This window comes from Nicotiana tomentosiformis, chromosome 5, assembly GCF_000390325.3.
Source record: "Nicotiana tomentosiformis chromosome 5, ASM39032v3, whole genome shotgun sequence".
Taxonomy (NCBI): domain Eukaryota; kingdom Viridiplantae; phylum Streptophyta; class Magnoliopsida; order Solanales; family Solanaceae; genus Nicotiana; species Nicotiana tomentosiformis.
In genome coordinates, this window is record NC_090816.1 from 11,668,729 (window position 1) to 11,696,015 (window position 27,287).

At 36.6% G+C, this 27,287-nt stretch overlaps 1 protein-coding gene across 1 annotated transcript; it reads left to right on the forward strand.

Moving 5' to 3' along the window:
- The first annotated feature begins 11,006 nt into the window (after window positions 1–11,006).
- Window positions 11,007–19,185, forward strand: LOC104088877 (protein trichome birefringence-like 33). Its single transcript, XM_033654164.2, has 6 exons — window positions 11,007–11,143; window positions 17,236–17,449; window positions 17,536–17,707; window positions 17,807–18,000; window positions 18,084–18,242; window positions 18,828–19,185. The coding sequence occupies exons 1-6, from the start codon at window positions 11,008–11,010 to the stop codon at window positions 19,165–19,167; spliced, it is 1,215 nt and encodes a 404-aa protein (XP_033510055.1). The 5' UTR covers window position 11,007; the 3' UTR covers window positions 19,168–19,185.
- The last annotated feature ends 8,102 nt before the right edge of the window (window positions 19,186–27,287 follow it).

The window sequence follows — 27,287 nt, forward strand, 5'->3', positions numbered from 1 at the left end:
TTCTTCATTGCCCATCAATTTGTGCCATCTCTTTTTCTTTTTTAAGTCGGTTTTTGTTTTCTTCTCCGGCAAGAAATAAGCTATGGTCAAAATTGAATTTCTGTTTTAGTTTTCGAGAGTCTGAATTGGTGATCTGTATTTTTCGGAGTCGATTCGGCATTGAAATTGCAGAAATTAGGACTATCGCCTCCCACGTTTCTGCCTTTTAGTACCACGTCCTTGGCTGCATCGCAGAATTTGCAGTCCCTGTTTTCTACCTCTCAGCACACCACTCTGCTTACAAAACTCCACTCAATTCTTTTGTTTTGTTCCCTCAAGGTTTAATTTCATGGCTAAACTATGTTACCTTCACATTCTCTTTTCCTTTATCTTCCTCCTTTTCTGTAACGGCTCCTTAGCGGACTATCTCATCGGCGTGAACTACGGAACCGTCACCGACAACCTCCCGCCGCCGACCCAAGTCACCGCCTTCATCAGGGACGAAACCACCATTAACAAAATCAAAGTCTTCGACGCAAACCTAGAAATCATCCACGCATTCGCTAACACCGGCATTTGGCTCACAATCACGGTTCCAAACGGCAACATTTTATCAGTTTCTAAATCCGCTGGTGCAACAACATGGGTCAATGAAAATCCCCGCAACGATGACGGAGAACAGAGGAGAGACAATACTTTCTAAGCCCTAACTAAGCGGGTAAGTATAAAATGAGGAAAAAATTTGAGTTTTGGGGGTAATATCATTTCCCGTTTTAGTTTTCCATGTGGACATAATAAATGACATGGAGCCTACGTGTTTTAATTTTCTTGACGTGGCATCCTACGTGTAGGGGATTGTATTACACGCACTGGCAACCTCCTGTCATAAGCGTTTATTATACACAGTTTGAAGGAGTGTAAGTGTTCAATTGATAAATTATTAAGTTTGGGGACCGGCATGACAAAGTGGCACAAGTATAGGTGTCATTTAGGCCATTCTGCCTTTCTTTTATATATTTGAAGGCCTCGTATGCATACATATACTGTTGTTTTGAATAAAATTTTATGGGTGATCATTTAACTTTGTGTTCATTGCACAAAATTACTTTTCTTTTTTTGTGTTACGTAAAGATCATTCAACTTTGTGTTCATTACCCAAAAGCCACTTTTCTTTCTTTTGTTACACAAAAATTATTTTACTTTGCTCTATTTATCACAAAAGTCACCTTGACCAGATGTTATAATACTTTTACTTAAAAAGTTTATTATATCCCCGACATTATAAATCCTCTAATTTATGCAATACCGCTATATTATATACTATATAATATATTTTTACCTAGGTATTTTACTTATAATTAAATAACTTTAAATTATTTTATTTATTATTTTTATAATATATCAATATATTTAATTTTTTCATGGCACTCAATTTGTTTAATCATATTCAAACATGAACATATTTTAAATATAAAAATGATAAAAAAAATATTTATTTATTAATATTTATTTAAAATAATAAAAACAGAGTTGTTTAATAAATGATAGTTTTTTATAGTCAATAAAAAAATTTAAAAAGTTTCAATGATATTTTTGTTTAATATTAAGTTTTTAAAGCTTTATATGTTAATATTATTTATTTGAAAGTATTAATCGGATGTGTTATTTTGTTAAATGTGGATATTTTATTTACGGCGAAGGTCCAAATATACCCTTGTACTTTCAAAAATGGTCTAAGAATATCCCTCGTTATACTATTGAGTTATTTATACCCCTATAGTCATACTTTGGGTTCAAATATACCCCTCATTTAAACGGAGGGACACATGTCATCGTCCTATTGTCCAATTCTAAATATCTCCTAATTAATTAAAAAGACCCATTACCCATACCAGAAAAGTAATTTTCTAAAGCAATTAATTTTTGTAAAAACTGAAAAAAAAACTGAATTTTTTAATACTAAAAACTGATAAAAACGAAAATATTTTTTTTTCCAGGTTTTACAAAAAAACTGTTTTAAAATAAAACTGAAAAATATTTTCTAAAATAATATTTTTGTAAAAACTGGGGAAAAAAACTGAAAAGCAATTAAAATCTAGAAAAAACTGAAATATTTTTACCTAAAAACTGAAAAAAGAAAATATTTATTTTTTCAGTTTTTACAAAAATATTACTTTAGAAAATTATTTTTCAGTTTTATTTTTAGTTTTTACAAAATAAATTACTTTAGAAATTATTTTTCAGCTTTTTTAAAGGAATTTTTTTTTCTAAAAACTGGAAAAAAATATTTTTGATTTTTTTAGTTTTTAGTAAAAAAGCATTCAGTTTTGTTTTTCAGTTTTTACAAAAACAGTACTTTATAAAATTGCTTTTCAGTTTGGTTTTCCAGTTTTTACAAAAATATTATTTTAGAAAATATTTTTCAATTTTTTTTAAAGCAGTTTTTTTTTTCGTAAAAAAAATATTTTCGTTTTTTTTCAGTTTTTAGTAAAAAAAACATTTCAGTTTTTTCGAGTTTGTACAAAAAATAAATTGCTTTAGAAATTAAATTGCTTTTCGGGTATGGGTAATGGGTCTTTTTAATTAATTAGGAGATATTTAGAATTTTCCTTCCTGAGCCGATGGTCTATTAGAAGCAGCCTCTCTACCTGCATTAGCTAGGGGTAAGGTCTGCGTACAAACTATCTTCCTCAGACCCTACATGTTGGGATTAAACTGGGTTAGTTGTTGTTGTAGTTGTTGTTAGGAGATATTTAGAATTGGCCAACAGGACGATGACATGTGTCTCTCCGTTTAAATGAGGGGTATATTTGAACCAACAGTATGACTGTAGGGGTATAGATAACCCAATAGTATAACGAGAGGTATTCTTAGACTATTTTCGAAAGTACAAGGGTATATTTGGCCCTTTGCCGTTTTATTTATTAAATTAATGGGTATGGCTTGGCTGATAAATCAATGAGCTTTGACTTTTTAATTTTTATTACATATTTTATTAAGCATGATTAAGAATAAGGAATTGAGATTTATTCAAGATAATGTTACTGACAAATTTAATAATGCTAGTTATATATCTTGAAAATTAATATTAAGAAAAAAATAAATGTATGAATATATTATAAAAATAATAAATAAAATAATATTTTGTTATTTTAATTATAAGTAAAATACCTGGGTAAAAGTATACTATATACCATACAATATAAAAGGTATTACATAAATGGGACAATTATTAATGTCAAGGGCATAACAGACTTTTCAGCTGAAATGTTTGTAAAATCTGGTCAAAGTGATTATTGTGATAACTAGAGCATAGTAAAATAAATTTTGTGATACAAAAGAAAGAAAGTGACTTTTGGGTAATTAACACAAAGGTGAATGACTTTTACGTAACAAAAAAATGACTTTTGGATAATAAACACAAAGTTGAATGACCACCCATAAAATTTACTCTGTTGTTTCTCATATTCAATTTTGAAAAATTACAGGTTTAGATTGGAACATAACTCTTTTTCGTACATGTATTGCTTTTCTATACCTGTAGTACTAGTGTATTCTGTAGTTCCCATTTCTTAGATTTCTATCTGTTGCTTCTTTTGCTTCGTTAATCTTTTTTTTGGTTGTGGTTACTACTTCTCTTTATATGGATTCTCCTTTGCCGTATTTCCTTATCTAAATTGCTGTAGTTATGATTTTCTTGAGTCGAGGGTCTATCGAAAACAATCTCTCTATTTTCACAGTTCACAATGTAAGGGTAAGATATGCGTATACATTACCCTACTCAAACTCAACTTGTGGGATTATACTGGATATGTTGTTATTATTATTATTATTATTATTATTATTATTATTATTATTATTATTATTATTGTTGTTATTGTTGTTGTTGTTGTTGCAGTTTTAGATTGGAACTGTAAGGGCGATGAGGGAAAAAAAGAAGAAGTCAAATGCCACAAAATGAAAAGATCTTCTGAGTTGGAACCCGTCATTTTATTTGCCCCCCAACTAGAAAACATAAATTGAAGCTTATTGGAAATTCATTCATCGATATCTTTAAAGTAAAATTCCATATGAATTGAAACATTAAATTCCAAGGTTTTTGGATACAATAAATGTTCCAGACGGCATGTCACATGGGTTCCTACAAAAACAACTGTGCCAAAAGTTCAAGCATAACATGTTCTACTCGTATTTTCTATCCTTTGTTCTTTTCATTGCTTTACTTATTCTTTTTCCTTAGGGATCGTTTGGTAGGGTGTTGTGATGATCTAAAAGGTCATTTTTAAATTTAATAATTAATTCTGTGTTCTAAGACCTCGAGAAGCACTATTCATCATTCCTCAACTTGCATGCGCAGTCCGTATAATTTTCCGGAAAGTTTTTATATGAAAAATTGATTAAAATGAGAAATAGAGCCTTAAAACTCATCTGAGTTGACTTTGGTCAACATTTTGAGCAAACGGACTCGGATCGGTATTTTGACAGTCCCGGTAGGTCCGTATCGTGATTTGGGACTTGGATGGATGGCCGAAATTTAATTCGTAGGTCCCTATCTCGAGTTATCACATGTTATCGAACTTTTTAAGTTTAAAGGATTAATGACTTAAGAGATTTAACTAATATTTGACTTTATTGATACAGAGTCCGTATTTTTGTTTCGGAACCCAGTATAGCCCCATTATTATATTTATAACTTGTTTGCCAAATTTGGTGAGAAACGGAGCTGGTTTGACGTGATTCGGGCGTCCGGTTGTTAAAATAGAAATTCTAAAGTTTCTTAAAAATTTCATTTGATTTGGTGTCCGATTTGTAGTTTTAGGCATTATTTTGGTGTTTTGATTGTGCGAGCAAGTTCGTATGATATTTTTGGACTTGTGTACATGTACGGTTTAGAGCCCCAAGGGCTCGGGTGAGTTTCGGATAGCCTACAGACCTTTTTAACTTTGGAAAAAAATCTGGTTTGTGAGCCGTGATATTTACCATACGCGTTCGCGAAGATAGGCACGTGATCGCGGAAGGTTAGCTCCCAGTGCATTGTGAACTCGTAGAGTTGATCGCGTCCGCGAAGAGGAAATGAGGCACAAGTTGGGGCACTCAAATTTGTTCTTCGCGTTCGCATGAAGCCGTAAGCGATCGCGAAGGTCTACGGGGTTATGCTTCGCGTTTACGTATGGGATGTCGTGTTTGCGTAGTGCAAATTGGCAGCCTGTGCAAATTGTGCTTCGCGATCGCGAAAAGTAAAATGGACCTGGGCAGAAATAGTTCTACGCGATCACGAACGAATTCTCGCAATCGCGATGAGTAAAAATCTGGACAATAGAACTTAAGTTCTGGTCCATTTCCTATCATTTTCGATTTTGAGCTCGGGTAAGACGATTTTTGGGCGATTTTCATGGGAAAACATTGAGGTAAGTGTGTCACGCCCCAAAACCGAGGAGCGCGACCGGCTCTCAACTGAGTGAACCCGACCGAGCAAGCCTGTTAGATTTCATTCTACCCAAATTCATCCATGAATAAAGATAATACATATTATCATTAATTAGACGAAAATGTGTTCGTGTCTACAATACCAATTCATTTCCAATAGTTTCATCATTTTTAAAGTCTCAAATGGACAAGTAATACGTCCACAACATAACATAGTTTTTCTTTCCCCAGCACCAATACACAACCCAGACTATGTCTACGGAGCCTCTATAGATAAAGAAGAGTACAATGATAGTGTCGGCAAAAAGGCCTCGGCTATACCTCAAACAGGATACACAAGTACAAAAGATTCATGACCCCGGAATAAAGTGGGGCTCACCAAGTCAATTGGGAAGAAGGTGCACTGCTATCACTGATCAATATCTCCTGCTATGGAACCACCTGCATCCATTGAAAGATGCAGCGCCCCCGGCAAAAGAGACGTTAGTACCGTCGAATAGTACTAGTATGTATAACTAAACACCCTCTCAATAGAATGATAATTAATACAAACAAGATTATCATAATATAAATGAAAGCCTTAATCAACATCAAACCTCAATTTAGGATCAAAACAGTGTTCAAATTGATTTTCATATCTCACATTGGGAGATTTTTAGTATTGATATACCATTGTCCGCAATATCAGTGGTCACAATACCAATGCCACCGTATTTTTAGCACAGAGTCCGATCACGACCCGATCGGCTAGGCTATCTCATTAGAGAATCAACCACAATTACTATCAATACCAATACCACTGTAAATTTAGTACAGAGTCCGATCACGACCTGATCGGCTAGGCCATCTCATTAGAGACATCAACCATAATTTCTGTCAATATCAATACCACCGTAAATTTAGTACGGAGTCCGATCACGACCCGATTGGCTAGGCCATCTCATTAGAGACATCAACCACAATTACTATCATTACCAATACTACCGTAAATTTAGTACGGAGTCTGACGGCTAGACCGTCTTATTTGAGACATCAACCTTTTTATATCAATCATCGCATTTTATATTACTTTCATATCTTTTCATTTCATTGGCGCTAATGGCCATAATTATAAGGTCATTCTTGGCACGTTGGCCATATTCAGTATTTCATGCTCACCTTATCAATCTCAAATATCATTATCATCATGAACAACAATTACAATTCAAATTAAGGTGTGTAGTACACATGTGAGCAATTTAGAGTCAATTGCACATAGAGATGTTTCACAAAATTTGGCATGATAGCCTTCATTTGAACTTGACTTAGAGTCGAAGCATTATTAACACACAACCCCTATTTTAACACATACTCAATTGGTAACATAACATGAATAGAGCATTTGGGATGCTTGTTGAACATATATCTTTCAACCCAATCTTACTCGGAATAGCCAATTTCATAATGAATCACTCGGGACTTACATAATTTACATAAATATCGTGGGATTCAATTCTAAGAGAAGAATTTAGCCAACATACCTCAATTGAGCTTCCTTAAACTCTCAAACGTTCCGGAATTCTTAGCAACTTCAATCTCTAGGATGAAGACCTAGTGAGTTTCCCTTCTCAATCTTCCAAAACTTGGGCAAGAATTGAAGAACAATTATTGGAGAACACCTTCTCACTCTAGGGCACCCTCTCTCACTCTAAAATGTAAGATAATAGCTCAAAAATGATCCAAAGAGTGTATTTAACGAAATAGGGTCCGGTTTTAAAAACCCAAAAATGAAGCTCCGGAACAGGTTCTGCGGTCGCATATGCGACCGCATATCGGTCGCATAATTGGTTACAAAATAGCCAAAAGAACTGTCTATGTATGCGGTCACTATGCGGTCCGCATAACTGTTATGCGGTCGCATAATGCACCGCATAACAGTTATGCGGTCGCATAATTGACCGCATAGCTGCTTCCAGAATAGCCCTCACCTGCTCACTTCTGCGGCCATTATGCGGCCCGCAGAGTGATTATGCGGACTCATAATGGACCGCATAAATGCACATTTTCGGCAAAAAATTTCCTTTACTTTTTCGTGCATTGTTCAACATAAAAAGTTCGAGCCGCGGCTCGCAAGTTCGCCGCAAAGGATTTCTATAATCCTCAAACACGTAAGCCTAGTCCGGCACCATGAAATATTATTTTCTTTGCAAATTTTACCAGGCCTTACACTTAAGTACTTCGAAATTTTTCGGGGTGTTACAAAGTGTTCCTTATCCTATATTGATTATATTCCGTGATTCCATCTTTATTTACATCATGAATCCGTGAATTTATGGAAGAAAAATTAGATTTTTATAAAATCTTCTAAAAATGTAAAATAAAGATTTGAAAGTCAATCCGATGTCGGAATTCGATAATTTTTGTATGGATGAACTCGTATCGAAACGGGTATTCGAATTTCGTGAGTTTTTTCGGGATTCGAGGTGTGGGTCTCACTGTTGATTTTTGAAATAAATTTCGGATTTTAATCCGAAAAAATTAGTAAATTCATATAGAATTAATTCCTACGATTTGTATTGAATATATTGAATTGTTTATGACTAGATTTGAGGATTTCAAACACTAATTCGCGAGGCAAGGGTGTATTGAAAACTTGATTTTGGTTGCGAAGCGAGGTAAGTATCGTGGTTAACCTTGACTCAAGGGAATATAATCCTTGAATTATTTGCTATGTGAATTTCATGTGCAACGATGTATATGCAAGGTGACGAGTGCCTATACTTTGTCAATTTAATTATTTGCTTAATTATTTAAACATCTTAAATTATTTTAAGACGCGAATTAATTGTTATAATAATTGTTTCTCTCCTATTCCTTGTCAAATATTAATTCTTGAATTTCGGTAATAATTGTCACATGCTTATTTGATTTATGTGTCTTAATTGCTACTTGACATTTAGCATATTAAATATTATACTGCCTATTTTCTCCCTGATTTTTATAATTAATTGCTACTTGTCATTGTTTGTTTCATAAATGAATTATAATTATTGTATGCCTTGATGCTTAATAGTTTCTCATTGAACGTGATATTTATTGGAGTATTTTTATTACATTTAAGAGTTGTTAAAATATATGAGGGGATCGGGTTGCATGCCGCAACACAAATGAAAATAAATATATTGGGGGATCGGGTTGCACGCCGCAACAGAGTTATTTAAAATTTATATTGGAGGATCGGGTTGCACGCCGCAACTGATTTATTTAAAGTTTATATTATTGGAGCGGGTTGCACGCCGCAACGAAAATTTATTGAGGAATTATATTGTTGGGGCGGGTTGCACGCCGCAACGGAAGTTGATTGAAATAATAATTGGTTATGACTGCCGAGTTGACTTCAAATGTTAAAATGAGTTACCTGATTTATTTCTATTATTGTTATTATTATTATTATTATTATTATTATTATTATTATTATTATTATTATTATTGCGTACAAGTTAATGTAAGTGACCTGCCTTAGCCTCGTCACTACTTCATCGAGGTTAGGCTCTGCACTTACCAGTACATGGGGTCTGTTGTACTGATACTACATTCTGCACTTCTTGTGCAGATTTCGGAGTTGGTCCCAGCGGCGTACTGTAGATTTGCCCGGATACAACTACCAGTGTAGACTTGAGGTATAACTGTACAACGTTCGCAATTCTGAAGTCCCCTTCTATCTTATCTCAGACGTGTGTTATATTTCAAATAGCTTGAATTTTATTCAGACCTTTATTTGTATTATTCTAGAAGATCGTGCACTTGTGACTCCAAATTCAGGGATGATATTTAGATATCGCGTCTATTATGGATTATTCACTTTATTTTAGGCTTTATTTTCGCATTTGTTTTCTTTGTTATTAATTAATTTAAAATTTGTGTTAAAATGGCTAATTACATTCTAACGTTGGCTTGCCTAGCAAGTGAAATGTTAGGCGCCATCACGGTCCCGAAAGTGAGAATTTCGGGTCGTGACAGATGTATAAAAATAGTACTAAAAAAAGTGTATTAGTAATTCGGTGATTAGTAATGCTTGTTGGTTACTGTGACTAAAAGACAGAAATTGTGGTTGTAACTGAATTTTGAACCAAACAAGCAGCAGAATTGAACTGGTGAAGGAGAAGAAAATAGTGTTTGAAGCAGAATTCGTCAAAGCTTTCATTTGTATAGGGAGTACTATATATCCATCTGGACAGTAAATATATATATATATATATATATATATATATATATATATATATATATATATATATATATATATATATATAAAAGATGTATAGGGATTACTATATATGTGTTCAAATTTTATATTTTGGTAGCTACTTACTAGTGTTATATTACTCTTACTTTACGCGAATTTTTCTCTTTTTATAATAAAAGAGTATATCTGCAAAACATTAATTTTGAAGGGTTAAATTTTATTATTTGATCGATAGATACTTGTATTGGTTTTCCTGTAGTTAAAGGCAAATGTTCAGTGTTACCTTTTTTCTAATAGTTAACTTATATCTTATATACATTCACAATTATCCATTGTAAAAGGTTATTTACCAATGGTAATAGTTCATGAATATGTGACAAAATCTAATTATTAAAGATTATTTTGTCAATAAAAGTTTACAAAAATATTTTAATTTTTAACTCATAACTGCGAAGCGCGGGTTAATTCACTAGTACGGTAGAAAACAACGGCTAATATAGTAATGGATAATAACAACATAATAAGCTAATTTCTTCAGAGAACTGTTCAAGAAGATATATACGGATGACTTTCATAATTATCACAGCTTACGGACAGGGGCGGATGTAGCCCCGTAACATCGGGTTCTCAATTGAGCCCATAACTTCGACGCGGAACACAAATCTATGTGCAAAAAATCACTAAAATCGCAATAAATTATAGGTATGAACTTATAACTTTAAGGATATAATGAGTTTAGTACTTTAAAACTTAAGATTAAACCCATAAAATTTAAATCCAAGATCCGTTCCAGCTTATGGACCGTTGGGCGTTGAACTAGATAAGGGTCCGTTGTATATATACAAATCCCACGTCAGAATAGGAGAAAAAAGCTTAAGTTCAGAAATCAACTATTAAAACGCTATTGAAATTAAATCCCAAGGTAACAAAGTTGTGAGCCTCAAAAGCCTAGAAGTAATCTAAGGAAGTCAGGCTAAAGCAGATTGGATTTGGAAAGTAACAATAATACAAGTGTTAACACCAAATTTGACATTGTTTAGTTTCGAAGGAACACACATAATCAAACTGTTAAATTAGACCTGTCGATTTGACCACAACCATAATTACTATTTTGGAGAAATGACAAACCTAATGTAATCATAATAGTCTCTTTCGTGATTAGTAACCTTTCTATTATCAGTTATATCCTTCAAACCTAATGTAACAATAATGGTAAGAATTCAATAACGAGAATAGCAACAAATATCCAAATTAATTAACTATGCAATTATCTAAAAGTAAAATAGCCAATAGTTTTCTTGTATTTATTCTACCCCGACTAAACACTCGGTAGATGACTTTCACTGCCTAACTAAACACAATAACAAAACAGAAAAAAAATGAAGCCACCTTTTTCCTCTTCTCTTCTGTTAATATTACTACCTTTTATTGTTCTTATCATTTTTATGTACAGTGAAGAATTCAGCTGCATTTTGTGCCAGCTTGATCCCAGTGTTTCCAGCCAACAACACATTAGTGAGTAATTCCAATGAACTTGTACTTTTTCTTTCTCTTTTATTTAATATCTATTTATTTATTTTTTTAGAAGAATTTATCATGCTTGTTTGTCCGAGACAAAAGCACAGTTTTGTTTATTTATACATGATAACATATTTGTTTACTCTCAAAATCGGATAACAATTAAATTTGTTAGTGGTTTAAAGGATATGCGGATTAACTTGATACTGAACGATAAATTAGATAGCAATTGAAATAAATAACGATAAACTAACTGCAAACCACACGAATTGGATGATTTCAGCCTAGGAAAGCTGGCCACCCTTGAGCTGAAAATACTTTTATTAATACCAAGATACCAAAGAATAAGAACTTAAAGAATAACGTTAATGTATTATTTATGAGTGTGTGTTACAATATCCTTTATGAATTGTGAGACCCCCTTTATATATTAGAGGAACATACTTTTAAGGTATTATTCCATTATTCCATAAAAGGTAAAAAAAAGTCCTTGATTTGTTGACCGTTGGTTCCTTTTTTGGTATGTTCCGTGATTTCCTCCGCAATATCCAGTTAATTACGTGAATTTCGTGTTGCGGAAGCCGAATATATAGAGAGTGATTAAATCACAACTACTATATCTAAAGATAGCTAATAAATAATAAATGAGACAATCATAAAAAGAACACTAGAAATTAACGAGGTTCGGCAAAATTTGAGTTTTGCCTAGTCCTCAGACACAATCAACTCAAACTTTATTTCACTTCAAAAAATACAAGTGAAATACTATAAGAGAGAAAGAAGATTCAAATGTCTTAGGAGATAAGAAGGCAAGTGAGAGATGTTTACAAATAAATAAAATCCTTGCTATTTATAGAAGGGAAATGGCCATAATAATGTCATGCATGACATCATATTAAGTGTGATCATGCAATGTAAATGCATGAAAAATGCATCTACTAATTTCTTCCAAAAAAGAGACTTCAAATGTTCACACACTAGTTCACATTAATCTTGTCAAATTCAACAAATCTCCACCTTGGCAAGATTTCACTTTTTTAATTTTCTCTCACTGATAAATTTTGATTGTGTCTTCAACTTCAATATTCAAAGTTCAACAATGTTGATCAAGTTCAAACAATGTTGAAACTTGATAGCAGTCACTACTTTTGTTAGCATATCGGCATGGTTGTCTGTAGTTCTAATTTTCTGCACCATGACTCCACCTTCTTCTATAATATCTCGTACAAAGTGATATCGAACATCAATGTGCTTCGTCCTTAAATGATAAACTTGGTTATTGCTAATTGGATAACATTATGACTATCAAAAAATAGTGTGATGTTTTCTTGACCAATACCAAGCTCTTTAAGCAACCCTTGAAGCCAAATTGCCTATTTTACAACCTCCGTAATTGCCATGTACTCTGTCTCAGTAGTAGACAAAGCAACCGTTGACTGCAAAGTATACTTTCAACTAGTTGGTGCATTTGCAAAAGTGAAAATATAACCAGTAGTTGATCTACGCTTGTCCAAATCACCCGCATAATCCGAGTCAAAATATCCAGCCAGATTCTGACTATCTTCCTGCTCAAAAATCAATCCAACATCTACAGTATTGCGAATATACCGTAGAATCCATTTCACAGCTTGCCAATGCTCCTTTCCTGGATCATGCATATACCTGCTTACAACTCCGATAGCATGTGAAATATCAGGTTTTGTGCAAACCATTTCATACATCAAGCTACCAACGGCATTCGCATATGGCACTCTTGACATATACTCTCGTTCAACTTCATTCTTCGTCGACATAGCAACACTAAGCTTAAAGTGAGGAGCAAGAGGAGTGCTAACCGACTTCGTGTTCTCATTCATGCCAAATCGATCTATTACTCTCTTTAAGTATTCTTTCTGAGATAGATAGAGTTTCTTTGAAATTCTATCTATTTTTATCTCCATGCCAAGAGTTTTCTTCGCCTCACCCAAATCCTTCATCTCAAACTCCTTTCTTAGTTGAATCTTCAACTTCTCAATTTCCCCTTGACTTTTGGAAGCTATCAACATATCATCAATGTATAGGAGAAGATATATGAATGATCCGTCTTCAAACTTGTGCAAATACACACAATGATCATATTTGCTTTTCTGCACTTCAGCTGCAACATAAACTTGTCAAATCATTTGTACCATTGTCTAGAAGATTATTTCAATACGTACAACGATTTTTCAAGTTTGCACACCATATTTTCCTTTTCAGCAACTTTGAATCCATCTGGCTGAGTCATATAGATTTTCTCTTCCAAGTCTTCATGTAAAAATGCAGCTTTTACATCTAACTGAACTAGTTCCAAATTCAACTGTGTCACCAAAGCCAACAAAACTCTAATGGAGGAGTGTTTCACGACTGGAGAAAATACCTCATTGTAATCAATTCCCTCCTTTTGAGCATACCCTTTGGCCACCAATCTTGCTTTGTAGCAAACATCTTCTTGGTTAGGAAATCCTTCTTTTTTTGCAAATACCTATTTGCACCCAATTGCTTTATTGCCCTTCGGGAGATTGGCCAATTTCTATATGCAATTCTGATGAAGGGACTGCATTTCTTCATTCATGGCAATCCTCCACTTATCTTCTTCTGAACTTTGGACTGCATCTTTATAAGTGGTACGAACACCACCAGCTACAATTGAGGTTGCACAAGCCACCGTCTCTATGAGACGAACATGTTTCTTTATTATTCTTTTTGGCTTGCTGGTTGCTATTGATTCAAGTTATTGTTGGGGTTGCTGAGTTGGAATATCCCCTTCCACTAACTCTTCTTCTAGGGAAAAATCTTCTATTGTTTCCTCGTTTTCTCCCTGTGTTGGAAAAATTAAATTTTCCCTCAAACTCCACCTGCTTTGAAGCACCATCAATTTGTTTGACATCTTCAACTGCCACTTTATCTATTATGGAAGATTCATCAAAGGTAACATCTCTGCTGAATATAATTTTTCTTGTCTCTGGACACCATAATCGGTATCCTTTGACTCCAGAAGTAATCCCCATAAATATAGCTTTCTTTGCCCTCGGATCCAATTTTGACTCTTTCACATGATAGTATGCAATTGAGCCAAACACATGTAAAAAATTATAATCTTCATCAGGTTTTCCATACCATTTTTTAAATGGTGTCTTGCCTCCAATAGCAGCAGATGGTAGACGATTAATGAGGTAGCATGCATATGTTATTGGCTCAGCCCAAAATTCTTTGCCCAAGCCAGCATTGGACAACATACATCGAACCTTCTCCAGCAAAGTCCGGTTCATGTGTTCTGCCACTCCATTCTGTTGTGGTATATTTCTGACGGTGAAATGTCTCAAAATGCCATCATCTTCACAAATCTTATTGTAAAGATCATTTTTGTATTCTCCACCGTTATCTGTGCGAAGACACTTTATCTTTCTGCCTGTTTGAGTCTCTATCACCACCTTCCATTTGAGAAATATTTCCAGTACCTCATCTTTGATTTTCATAGTATACACCTATACTCTCCGGGAAAAGTCATCAATAAAGGTTACAAAATCGTATTTCCCACCTAATGAAGATATTTTGGAAGCACCCCAAACATTAGAGTGAACATAATCCAAAATACCTTTAGTATTATGAATTACTGTTCCAAATTTAACCCTTGTCTGTTTTCCCTTGACACAATGCTTACAAAACTCCAAATTTCAAGTCTCTACTCCTTTTAACAATCCTTGATCTGATAAAATCTTCAAGGATTTTTCTCCAGCATGTCCCAAGCGCATGTGCCATAGCTTGGTTGCTTCTGCCTCCTTGCCATCACTGGATGTCACTGTTGCTGTCCCAATAACTGTACTACCGTGATAGTGGTACATGTTATTATTTCGCCGAATTCCCTTCATTACTACTAGTGCACCAGAGCATATTCTCATTATCCCATTTTCTGCAACAACTTTGAGCCCCTTTGACTCTAGGGCTCCTATGTAAATGAGATTTTTTTTCAATTCCGGTACGTATCGAACATATGTTAATGTTCTGATCAATGCATCATGGTTCCTTAATCGGATTGAACCAATACCATATGCAGTAAGAGGATTGTTATTCGCGGTGTGAATAACTCCACATTCTCCTTCTTGAAAATTAATGAACCAGTCCCTGTTGGGACACATATGATAGCTACAAGCTGAATCCATCAGCCATATGTCATATGGTTTGAATGGCTCAGTTGTAACTACTGAGAAATCAGAGTCGTCACAATCAGCTACATTTGAATCCCTGACAGCCTTCCCATTGTTAGGTTTGGCCTTATTTTTCAACTTTGGACAGTCTTTCTTCCAGTGCCCTTTTTCTCGGCAAAAGGCGCATTCATCTTTGCTAGGTCTGGATCTTGACTTGGATCTTCCTTTCTTTGTTCTTATATGATTTTGAGAATGACCTCTCACAACCAGTACTTCTCCTTCTCCACTCTTTTGCTTTTCTCTCTTTCTTTGTTCATAGTTGTATAAGGCAGAACAAACTTCTTTGAGAGATACATCATCATTCCCATGAAGTAGAGTGGTTTCGAGGTGCTCGTACTCATCGGGAAGTGAACTTAATAACATTAAGGCCATATCTCCATCACTAAAGGTTACGTCCATATTCTGCAAATCTGTTGCCAACTTATTAAAGCTAGTGATGTGATCATTCATTGTAGAACCAGGAACATATGTGAAGCGCAATAGTCTTTTTTTCATGTAAAGTTTACTTTGACTTTTTCTTTAAGAATTTATCCTCCGATGCATTCCACAATTTACTTGCAGAAGTTTCTTTTGTGTATGGATACTTCTGTTCTCTTGCGAGGTAAGATCTAATGGTATTACAAGCAATGCAGTTGATAATCTTCCAATCTCCTTCTCCGATATTGTCTGGTTTATTTTCTTCTATGGCAATATCTAGCCCTTGTTGAAAAATGACATCAAGAACCTCAGCTTGCCACATCTCGAAATGTCCTGACCCGTCAAAAATTTTAACTGCAAATTTCGCATTTGACATAATTCTTGTCATAAGCGAAGATGCCAATGGCATATTACTGACACCCGATGTGGACTCTTCATTTTTATTATCTCCCATTTTGCTACAGATACTATTTATTTGCTGACAGTACAGAACACCAAAGTAATTCTTTTCTAATGTGGAAGTTCAGTATGCTGCAACCACAGAGCATACTAAGATAGAACCTTGGCTCTGATACCAATTGTTGCGGAAGCCGAATATATAGAGAGTGATTAAATCATAACTACCATATCTAAAAGTAGCTAATAAATAGTAAATGAGACAATAATAAAAAGAGCACCAGAAATTAACGAGGTTCGGCAAAATTTGATTTTTGCCTGGTCCTCGGACACAATCAACTCAAACTTTATTTCACTCTAAAAAATACAAGTGAAATACTACAAGAGAGAAAGAAGATTCAAATGCCTTAGGAGATAAGAAGGCAAGTGAGAGATGTTTACAAATGAACAAAACTCTTGCTATTTATAGAAGGGAAATGACTTTAATAATATCATGCATGACATCATATTAAGTGTGATCATGCAATGTAAATGCATGAAAAATGCATTTGCTAATTTCTTCCAAAAAAGAGGCCTCAAATGTTCACACTAGTTCATATTAATCTTGTCAAATTTAATATTTCGGACCCCTGTCGGATAAGCTGACAATATGTTCCTTGAGACCGTTATGACTGGGATCGGTTATGACCTCGGTAAACTCGAAGGCAAATCTGATAGTTTCGATGGCTAATTTGGTAAGGCATGAACCGATCTACGGGATTTTATCATCATCTTTCGATCCCAAATTATCGTTTTGGATGATCAGTCAAATCTTGAGTTCGATTTTACCCGTATACAATGTTAAACCAATTTTATTATATGCTTGAGTAATATAGCTAAGTTAGAAAGCAAAAAATTCAGTTGAACTCACATTATCCGCCTCTTCTTGCAACCGATAAACAAATAAATTTAAAAACCAATTCTCTTAAAACTAATCCAAACATTCACCAAAAGGAAAAAAAATAAATATTAAACTTATTTTGACTTGTATAATTTGAATTCTGTCGGTAGAGAAGAACATGGAGAAGTTACCATTTGCCATAGGAGAGACAGAAAAAGGATGCGGTGTGTTCAATGGAAAATGGGTTTGGGACGAGAATCGGCCTTTGTACGAAGAATCAGAGTGTCCGTACATAACGCCACAGTCGACTTGCCAAGAACATGGCAGGCCAGATAAAGACTATCAGCATTGGAGATGGCAACCTCATAGTTGCTCTCTCCCGAGGTAAAATTCTTTTATACTGTGAGTATATATATAGAAGTTCGAACTTTTATATATGAGGAATTATGTTATGACTACATAAATGACAGTTTCAATGCGACATTAATGTTGGAAACACTTCGGGGGAAGAGGATGTTGTTCGTAGGCGATTCGTTGAACAGAGGACAATATATTTCCATGATTTGTCTTGTTCATAGACTGATTCCTGAGAATGCTAAATCCATGGAAAATGATGGTAATTTCGCCATTTTCATCATTAAGGTGATCATCAGTAGAAATTTTTTAACTTATACATTAAAATTCTATGAGTACATGTGATTTAATAATACAAATATAATTAGCTTATATTTGAATTTCCAGGATTATAATGCAACGATTGAGTTCTACTGGGCACCATTTCTCCTGGAATCAAATTCTGATGTTGCAATCACACATAGGATCGTTGAAAGAGTTGTTCGAAATGGTTCAATAAACACACATGGGAAATATTGGAAAGGATCTGACATAATTGTGTTCAATACTTACCTTTGGTGGCTGAGCAATTTCAGTATCTTGTAATTTCCTTATTTCTTAAGCACTTTCTTGTTCTTTATTTACGAGTTTAACACTAAATATTTAAATTTTGAATCCGCTGCAGGCAAGGGTCTTTTGACGATGAAGTAAAAGATATAGTGGAGGTGTCCACAGAGGATGCATATCGCATGGTAATGAAGAGTATGTTGAGTTGGATTAAAGAGAATATGGATCCAAAGAAAACCAGAGTCTTTTTCACTAGCATGTCACCTTATCATGAAAGGTTGAGTAAAACAATAATCTTCCCACTTTTGGTTTAAAGAAATTAAAAGGAAAAAGAGTAAACCAAGAAAAGGAAAACATAATACAGGCTACTTGGATAATAGTTTGTTGAAAATAGAACAAAAAGTATTTGAAGTTTGAAGTTGGAAAAGAATATTTGGAATTACCAGTTAGGTCATGATCTACATATATAATTTTGGTTTATTATATCATGAGGAGTTAACCTATTTTTCTTATTTTAAAAAGAATTACTTATCCAAAAGTTTATTTGACTCAGTTTGGAAGAAATTTAAAATAAAGATCCATGTTCTTTTCATGGCTTCTCCATTGTTATATTTTCTTTTCACTATTTTTGGGATTTTTGATTTTCTTGAACCGAGGGTCTATCGTAAATAGCCTCTCTATCTTTACAAGGTAGGAATACGGTCTGCGTATACACTATCCTCTCAGACACCACTTGTGAGATTATACCGGAATTGTACATTGTTATTGTTGTATACTTTTAATATGTTCAAATATCATTTGAAAATTTAGGGTTTTGCATTTTTCATTGAGAAAATAAGAGTATCTACTCTTTGTTTGGCAGGAGCATAGAATGGGGAGGTGAACCAAATAAGAATTGTTTCAATGAGACTAAAATGATAGAGGATCCAAATTACTGGGCAACAGATAGTAGAAAAAGCATAATGCAAGTGATTGGTGAAGAATTTGGTAAATCAAAAGTTCCCATCTCATTTCTTAATATCACACAGCTCTCAAGTTACAGAAAAGACGCACACTCGTCAATTTACAAGAAGCATTGGAATCCATTAACACCAAAGCAACTAGCAAACCCTTCCAGCTATGCTGATTGTGTTCATTGGTGCTTGCCTGGGCTTCCAGATATTTGGAATGAACTTTTATTTGCCAAGCTTTTCTATCCTTGAGATTAATTTTACTGAAAATTGATGGCCGTTGTATTATATAATGTTCTCAAGATGGATGATTGATTTGGGAAAAACTATACAGTATAGCTGCACTAAAAAATAATAGCCAGCAAAATATATATTTTTATACATATTTTTTTATGTATTTGGCTAGCGAATGTAATATTTTTGATCGACCGGCCAAATATGTAACTTGCTCATGAATTTATGAGGTATTAAGAGAGAAATGGGGCGAGTAATTATCTAATTGAAGGGCTCATACGTACCGTTACGCGGCGCCTTCCTGAGATTCCTTAGAAGGATGATGTAAGGCTAAGCAACCGATATCCGTGTAGTTACTATCTACCAACTTGGGTCCCCTCCGTATGCTAGACGAGATTATCAATGCCGTACGGGAAAACCAATGTTAAGAGCGATTGATAGAACAAAAAAGAGAATTGAGAATGAAAGAAAGCTTGATTGTATTAATGAAAAACTATTACAAAAAAGCAACAAGGTGTCGAGGGGGAGAGATACCAGTATCGAGAATTGTTTGCTTGTTAGAAAGTTTGATTGCTTGATTCCCCCGAATAATGATTAAAAAAAATAAACTAAAGTTACAGGAATAGACATAACTAAGCTAGAGAGACATAATGGAAATACATGAAATAAAACTACTCTATATTTACAATAGAAATGACTTAGGTTCCTACAAAGAAGAAGCAGGTCCGTTAGCAGCAACCTTGTCTTTAACATCAGAGTCTGCGTGCGCGACGCTGCTGGCATCTGCCTGCGGCTGGCGCTGGCGAGAGCTATCGGTGGAGAGACATATGCACAGGCGCGCTTGTCACTTGGTGCGGCCAAGACCACGGGGTCGTCCATGGCGCTAGGCGTTGGGAGGCTTGCCAGGACACCATGGGGTGCGTCCAATGGGTTATGGGACATGGCTGGAAATCCGCCCATGACATTCTATCCCACCTGAGTTGGCGACGTCCTCGGCGCCTTACTTGTAAGATAATCTTCGATCAAGCTCTTGTAGGCTTTGAGATTTGGTCTCTCTCTCTCAAGTATTCTCCTCTGCATCACACCCCTGCCATTTCACCAGGAACTCTTCCTGATATTTTCTTGAAGCATGAATCACTCGAGCTATCGGTGGAGAGACATAGGAACATGCACACTTGTCACTTGGCGCGGTTAAGACCACAGGGTCGTCCATGGCGCTAGGCGTTGGGAGGCTTGCCAGGACACCATGGGGCGCGTCCAATGGGTCATGGGACATGGCTGGAAAGCCGCCCATAATATTCTCTCCCACCTGAGTTGGCGAAGTCCTCGGCGCCTTACTTGCAAGATAATCTTCGATCAAGCTCTTGTAGGCTTTGAGATTTGTTCTCTCTCCCAAGTATTCTCCTCTGCATCACACCCCTGCCATTTCACCAGGAACTCTTGCTGATATTTTCTTGAAACATGAATCACTCGATCATCGAGAATATCTTCTACCCCGCCTTTTCCCAATTGAATTAGGGCATCGAATACTGGGTATTATGAGTTGGCTCCACGATGGATCCTCCATGTCTTCCCGAAAATGTTTCAGAAGGCTGACATGGAAGATTGGATGAATCTTCTACTAGGTTGGGGTATCCACCCGGTATGCAACTTTACCAATGCGCTTCTCTATGGACAAGGGTCCAATGTACTTTTGCAATAGGTGAGGGTCATGGACCCCTGCAAACAAGTATCACTTTGGGATTTTCACTATCACTTTGTATCCTACTTGATATTCAACAAAGCGACGATTTTGATCAGCATGCTTTTTTATCCGCTTTTGGGCTTTAACAAGATAGCTCCGCACTATCTCCGAAATTCGCTTCCATTCCTTCGAGAAGCTAGTAGATCGAGGAAATTTCGACATGTTTGAGGCATTCACAGTGTGTGGGAGTAGCAGTTGCTGTCCGATAACAATTTCAAAAGCTCTTCTGTTTGTACTGGAGCTCTTTTGTGAATTGAAACCTAGTTGAGCACCATCCAGAAGCTTCACCCAATTCTTCTGCAATCCGGTAATAAAATAGCGGAGATATTCCTCCAGTATGCCATTGAACCGCTCTGTTGGCCATCAGGTTGCGGATGGAAACTTGAACTTTGGCTCAACATTGACTCGAGGCACTTGAAGAGCTGAGTCCAAAAGTTGCTAGTGAAGCGAGAGTAGCGATCACTAAAGATGTCTTTCGGCGGACCCCAATATTTGACAACATGAGAGAAGAAGAGTTGAGTTATATCTTCTGCTGATATATATTTTGGGGCTGCTATAAATGGAGCATATTTGGAAAATCGATCTACCACAACCAAGATAGTTGTAAGATCTTCGACTTTGGGCAATCCGGTAATGTAATCCAGCGACATGCTTTCCCAAGGTCTCTTTGGAACATGTAGTGGATCAAAGAGTCCCGCTTGTGTCAAGCGGTCCAACTTGTCTTTCTGGCATACTAGGCAAGTCTTCACATACTGAGCAACGTTATCTGCCATTTGAGGCCAATAATAAGCACGACACAACAACGCCATGGTGTGTTCTTCACCTGGATGGCCGGCCCACAAAGTATCATGGTATTCCATCAGAAGATTCCTTCATAGATCTCCTCCTTTCGGAATATAAGGCCGGTTCCCTTTCACCTTTAGGAACTCATCTTCCATGTATAACTGGATAGTCTTGTCCTGTCCTACCAAATCGACCAAATACAACAGGATCTTTAGTGAGTAGATCATATATCTGATATTTTATAGTGGTGGCCACTTCGCCCCCCTTAGGGTGGCGAGTAGGCACAGTGATGCTAGATCAGTTCTCCGACTAAGTGCATCAGCAACTTGGTTGGTCGTCCCACTTCGGTACTCCATGTTGAATTTTAATTCCGCTCGGAGTTCCTGCCATGTGGCCTGTCGGCCATTCAACTGTGGCTGGGTCGTGAAATGACTAACAGTTATGTTGTTTGTCTTGACCACGAATGGGGTTCCCAACAGATGTGACTCCAAAGGCGTAAACAACAGACGACATCCAATAATTCTTTTTCGTGGGCGGCATAACGCCGTTCTGGATCCTTCAATTTCCGGCTCTCGTACGCCACTGGATGCCCCTCTTGTCCCAAGACTCCACCTAGAGCATAGTTAGAGGCATCTGTTTGTACTTCAAATGGCTTGGCAAAATCAGGGATGGACAAGACGGGTCTACTAGACATAGCCGCTTTCAATGCGTTGAAGGCCTCCGCTCGCCTGGGACCCCAATCCCACGTCGTGAACTTCTTTAGGAGTTCTGTTAGCGGCATTGCAATGAGAGAGTAATTTTTCACAAACCATCGATAAAAGTTGCATAGGCCAAGGAACACCCTCAAGGCATGGATATCCTTAGGCGGCGGCCAATCCGTGATAGCCTTAATCTTCTGTTGGTCCATCTTGATCTGCCCTTCCTCGATGACATGTCCGAGGAAGTCAATCTATTTTTGGGTGAAGGAGCTCTTGGATAGCTTCACATATAATTCGTTCTCCCGCAGTGGAGCTAGGACGTTCCGCATGTGCTCCAGGTGTTCCTCCATTGTTTTGCTATATACCATAATATCGTCCAAGTAGGCCACTATGAATTCCTCAATGTACTCTGGGAAGACTTGGTTCATTAGGGTGCAAAATGTGGCTGTAGCATTAGTCAAGACAAATAGCATGACCAGGAAGTCGTACGACCTATATCTTGTCACATAGGTCATTTTGTATTCATCTCCCTCTGCAATCCAAACTTGCCAGTAACCTATCTTCAGGTTTACTTTGGTTAACACTGTAGCACCACCCAGTCTATCAAACAAGTCTACCATTAGTGGGATACAATACTTATTCTTCACGGTGATTTTGTTTAGGCCTGATAATCCACATAGAGTCGTAAGGTTCCATCCTATTTCTTTTGAATAGCACAGGGGACCCATAAGGGGACTTGGAGGTCACAATAATCCCCGTGTCTAGAATTTATGTCAACTATCTTTGAAGCTTGGCGAGTTCGAGCTGTGACATTCTGTAAGGCGCCCGGGCAGGTGACTTCGCACCTGGCACCAACTCAATCTCATGGTCCACAGTGCGCCTAGGCAGGAGTCGCTTTGGTATGTCCTGTGACATGAAGTCTTCAAACTCCCTTAGCAGTTCCTTCACAAGTGCAAGAATGTGACTCAAAGAGTGTTCAATATCTTCAATATAAAGGGTAGCCAGGAACGTAGGTTCATGTCTTTTGACTCCCTTCTTCAACTAGGCCAAGATGTTCTTTGTAACCATCTTTATGGTTGTGCATGGGATAATGAAGGGATTCACCCCGTTGGCTCCCATCATCAACAACATATCTGCATACGGTACATGAATGGTGTTGGTTTTCCTAATAAATTCCAACCCAATCATCAACTCGAATTCATCTATGATTACCACGTGCAAGTTGAACTTTCCTCCATAAGGACCCAGCTTCACTGGTACCCCTTTGGCTATTCCACCCACCGACTGAGGCGGTGAGTTGATAGTCTTGACAAGACCTCTGTCATTTCCCACAACTAGACCAAGGCGCTCTACTTGAGTTGAGGCTAAGTAGTTGTGAGTAGCGCCCGTGTCTATCATCGCCCGAATGGGCTTACCATTAACTTTCATCTCGACGAACATCAAGGTCTTCTCTTGGTTAAGAGGAGGCCCCTCATCCACCTTCTTTTTCCCTTTCTTGGTGGTTGGGCATGTGTCCTTCTTCTTATGGATACCGATACTGGTTCCTACTAAGGCCTCAGAAATAGAACAAACAAGTGCGTCGAAGACATCTATTGGTTCTGTCTGGTTAGCATCATCTGTGTCGTCATCCATCCCATCATCAAAAGTTTGATGGGCGTTCATTGTTCCTGTGGGCGTTCATTGTTCTAATGTGGCCTGCCACAATAACGAAATCCTGAATGGGGCTTCCTCTCCCGATCATTATTGTGAGACGCAACACTATTGCTGCCTGAGGAAGGAGTCTTAGATTTGTTTGCACTCCGATCTCCTCCACTTTTTCTAGGGCCACCATTGCTAGGTTGGCCCCCTTTGTATCCTCCACAGACAAGCGGTTGAGGCCTATCCTTCTAAGCCTCCACTTGATAGTCCCCAAGGCATTCAGCTGCTTGGATCGCCTTGGGTAAAGTGTCTACCCTTTGTCTTTTCAGCTCCATACGAGCATAAGGTTTCAAACCTTCCAGGAATGTGAAGAGTTTGTCTTTGTCTACCATATCCCGTATGTTCAGCATGAGCATGATATATTCCCGCACGTATTCCCGCACTAGCTTTTGGTCTGGCAGAGCTCCCGTAGATGTCTTCGCGTATTGTACTCAACCTTCAGTTCTGCCAATGTCTCGAGAGTATCTTCACCAGCCCTGATGGCTTCGTATTTCACCTGCCACCATAGTTTAGGATCACCCCGAAGATACATGGCATCAATTTCTACCTTTTTTGCTTCTTCTAACTCCCCCACAACATCGAAGTACTGTTCGATGTCGAAGATGAAGTTCGCCACTTACTTGGAATTCCGAGCTCCATTGTATGATTTTGGCTCAGGAATCTTCAGCTTTGAGGGTACGTGGGCGAGGTTCACAGCACCCCCGATCTAGTTTTCACCTCCTCGAAGTAGGCCTTGTAGTGCAGTATTGACAACATTGAGATGGCATGTCAAGTTGTCTATGGTTTGCTGCATGGCAGTCACCTTGTCTGCCTCTTGTTCCCTATAGGCTAAATCCTCAACCCGCTCCTATTGGAAGCCCTCAAATTTACCAAATATTTCGGCTACCTCTGTGGCTGCCGTTTACCGGTCTCCTTCAGAGTCGCGATTGATGTTCGCGTTGTCACATTCGGCCTACTACATCCTGCGGTCCAGGTCGTCCAACTTTTGCACTAGGTTGGTTCTTAGATCAGGCACCGTATTTACGATGAGTCGTAATACGTCAATCGTCTCTTTAAGGGTCGCAATGTGGTCCACATGGCAATGTATTCCCTCGTCTGATGTCGAGTCTAGGCTCTAATACCAACTGTTACGCGGCACCTTCCTGAGATTCCTTGGAAGGGCGACGTAAGGCTAAGCAACCGATGAAAGAAAGCTTGATTGCATTAATGAAAGCTATTACAGAAAAGCAACACAGTGTTTAGGGGAGAGACAGCAGTACAGAGAATTGATTGCTTGCTAGAAAATTTGATTGCTTGATCCCCTCTAATAATGCTTAAAAAAATAAACCAAAGTTACGGGACTTGACATAACTAAGCTAGAGAGACATAATGGAAATACATGAAGTAAAATTACTCTATATTTACAATAGAAATGACTTAGATTTCTTCAAAGCAGAAGCAGGTCCGTTGGCAGCAACCTTGTCTTTGCATCAGAGTCTGCGCGCGCGACGCTATTGGCATCTGCCTGCGGCTGGGTACTGACGAGGGCTATCAGTGGGACGACGTAGGCACATGCGCGCTTGTCACTTGGCACGGTCAAGACCACGTGGCCGCCCATATCGCTAGGCATTGGGAGGCTTGCCAGAACGCCATGAGGCGTGTCCAAGGGGTCATGGGGTATGACCGAAAAGCCGCCCATGACAGTACGCATATATGTACTAAGTACTATAGTATTGTTTTACATTAAAAAATGAAAAAGGGCCAAAAACGTCCTCCGTTTGTTTTTGGTACCAAAAATATCCCCGCTTTCTATATTTTGGACCAAAAATGCTCTTAAACCGTTAGTCTTGCCACTGAAGGTGACATGGCAGTCCAACTGGGTTAGATTTGCTTACATAGCCATCCACCTAATTATTTTTTCGGAATTATTTTTAAAATACAAAATCAACACTTATTCCGTAAAAAGTAAAAAATTTCTAGAAAAATTATTTATTTTGGAAATTTTTATTAAAATACAAAATCAACACTTATTCTGAAAAAAGTAAAAAATTTTCGTAAAAATTATGTTTTTCAATTTTTTTTATTAAAATACAAAATCAACATTTATCCCGAAAAAAGTAAAAAATTTCCGAAAAAATTATTTATTTCGGAATGTTTTATTAAAATATATAATCAACACTTATTTTGAAAAAAGTAAAAATATTTCGGAATTTTTTTTTTTAGAAAATCTTTTTAAAATACAAAATCAACACTTATTCATAAAAAAGTAAAAACAATTCCGGGAAAATTATTTTTCTCCGGAAAAAATATTTTTCCGGAAAATTTTTACTTTTTTCGGAATAAGTGTTGATTTTGTATTTTAATAAAAAAATTCGAAATAAATAATATTTCCGGAATTTTTTTACTTATTTCGGAATAAGTATTGATTTTGTATTTTTTTAATAAAAATCCGAAAAAATAATTTTTTTGAAAATATATTTTTGCCATGCTAGATTGCTTAGGTGGATGACCATGTATGCAAATCTAACTCAGTTGGACTGTCATGTCATCTTCAATGGCAAGATTAACGGTTTAACATAACATTACGTCTGACTAGAAACAGTAATTCTTTTAAGGCTTACATGTATGAATATCTTCTCAAGTCTCCTCTAACCATTCATATTATTTGGCCCCCAACTAGAAAACATATATTGATGAAACTTACTATAAATTCATAGGATTTTTCCCAGAGAGGTGTAGAATTCCACATGTATGGTAAATCCCAGACTTTAGGATATAACTAATGTTACAGACGGCATGTCACATGGGCTCCTATAAAAATAACTATACCAAATTTTGAAGCATAACATGTTCTATTCATATTTTTGGGTTTCAAGATTCTATAATTGGGGCAAAATTAAGGCGAAAATTACTTTCTATGTTAGGGAGGACATGAGTAGAAAGGCATTCAATGATCTAGCATAAAGACAATGAATCTGATTCAAATCTCCTTTTTTAATGGAATGTTTTTTGAAAATATCATTGATAGGAAATGGTCATCTTGATTATTCTTGAAAATATAAGAGTACGGTAAAACCTTTTTATAACAGTATCCATAAATAGTCATTCACTATAAAAGCTTTTTCTCGGAACCGCTCTTTTATATTATGTTATAATATATGTCCTAGATTTATAACAACGCTTCACTATAGCATCCAAAAAATATCAGAATAAACGCGATTGCTATAGAGATGTTT

Excerpts from the sequence above, each read along its gene's own strand:
- LOC104088877 (XM_033654164.2), top strand. The coding sequence starts at position 11,008 with ATGAAGCCACCTTTTTCCTCTTCTCTTCTGTTAATATTACTACCTTTT. Across the intron at positions 11,144-17,235 it reads TTCCAGCCAACAACACATTA|AGAAGAACATGGAGAAGTTA; the intron begins GTGAGTAATTCC and ends TTCTGTCGGTAG. Across the intron at positions 18,243-18,827 it reads ATGTCACCTTATCATGAAAG|GAGCATAGAATGGGGAGGTG; the intron begins GTTGAGTAAAAC and ends TTTGTTTGGCAG.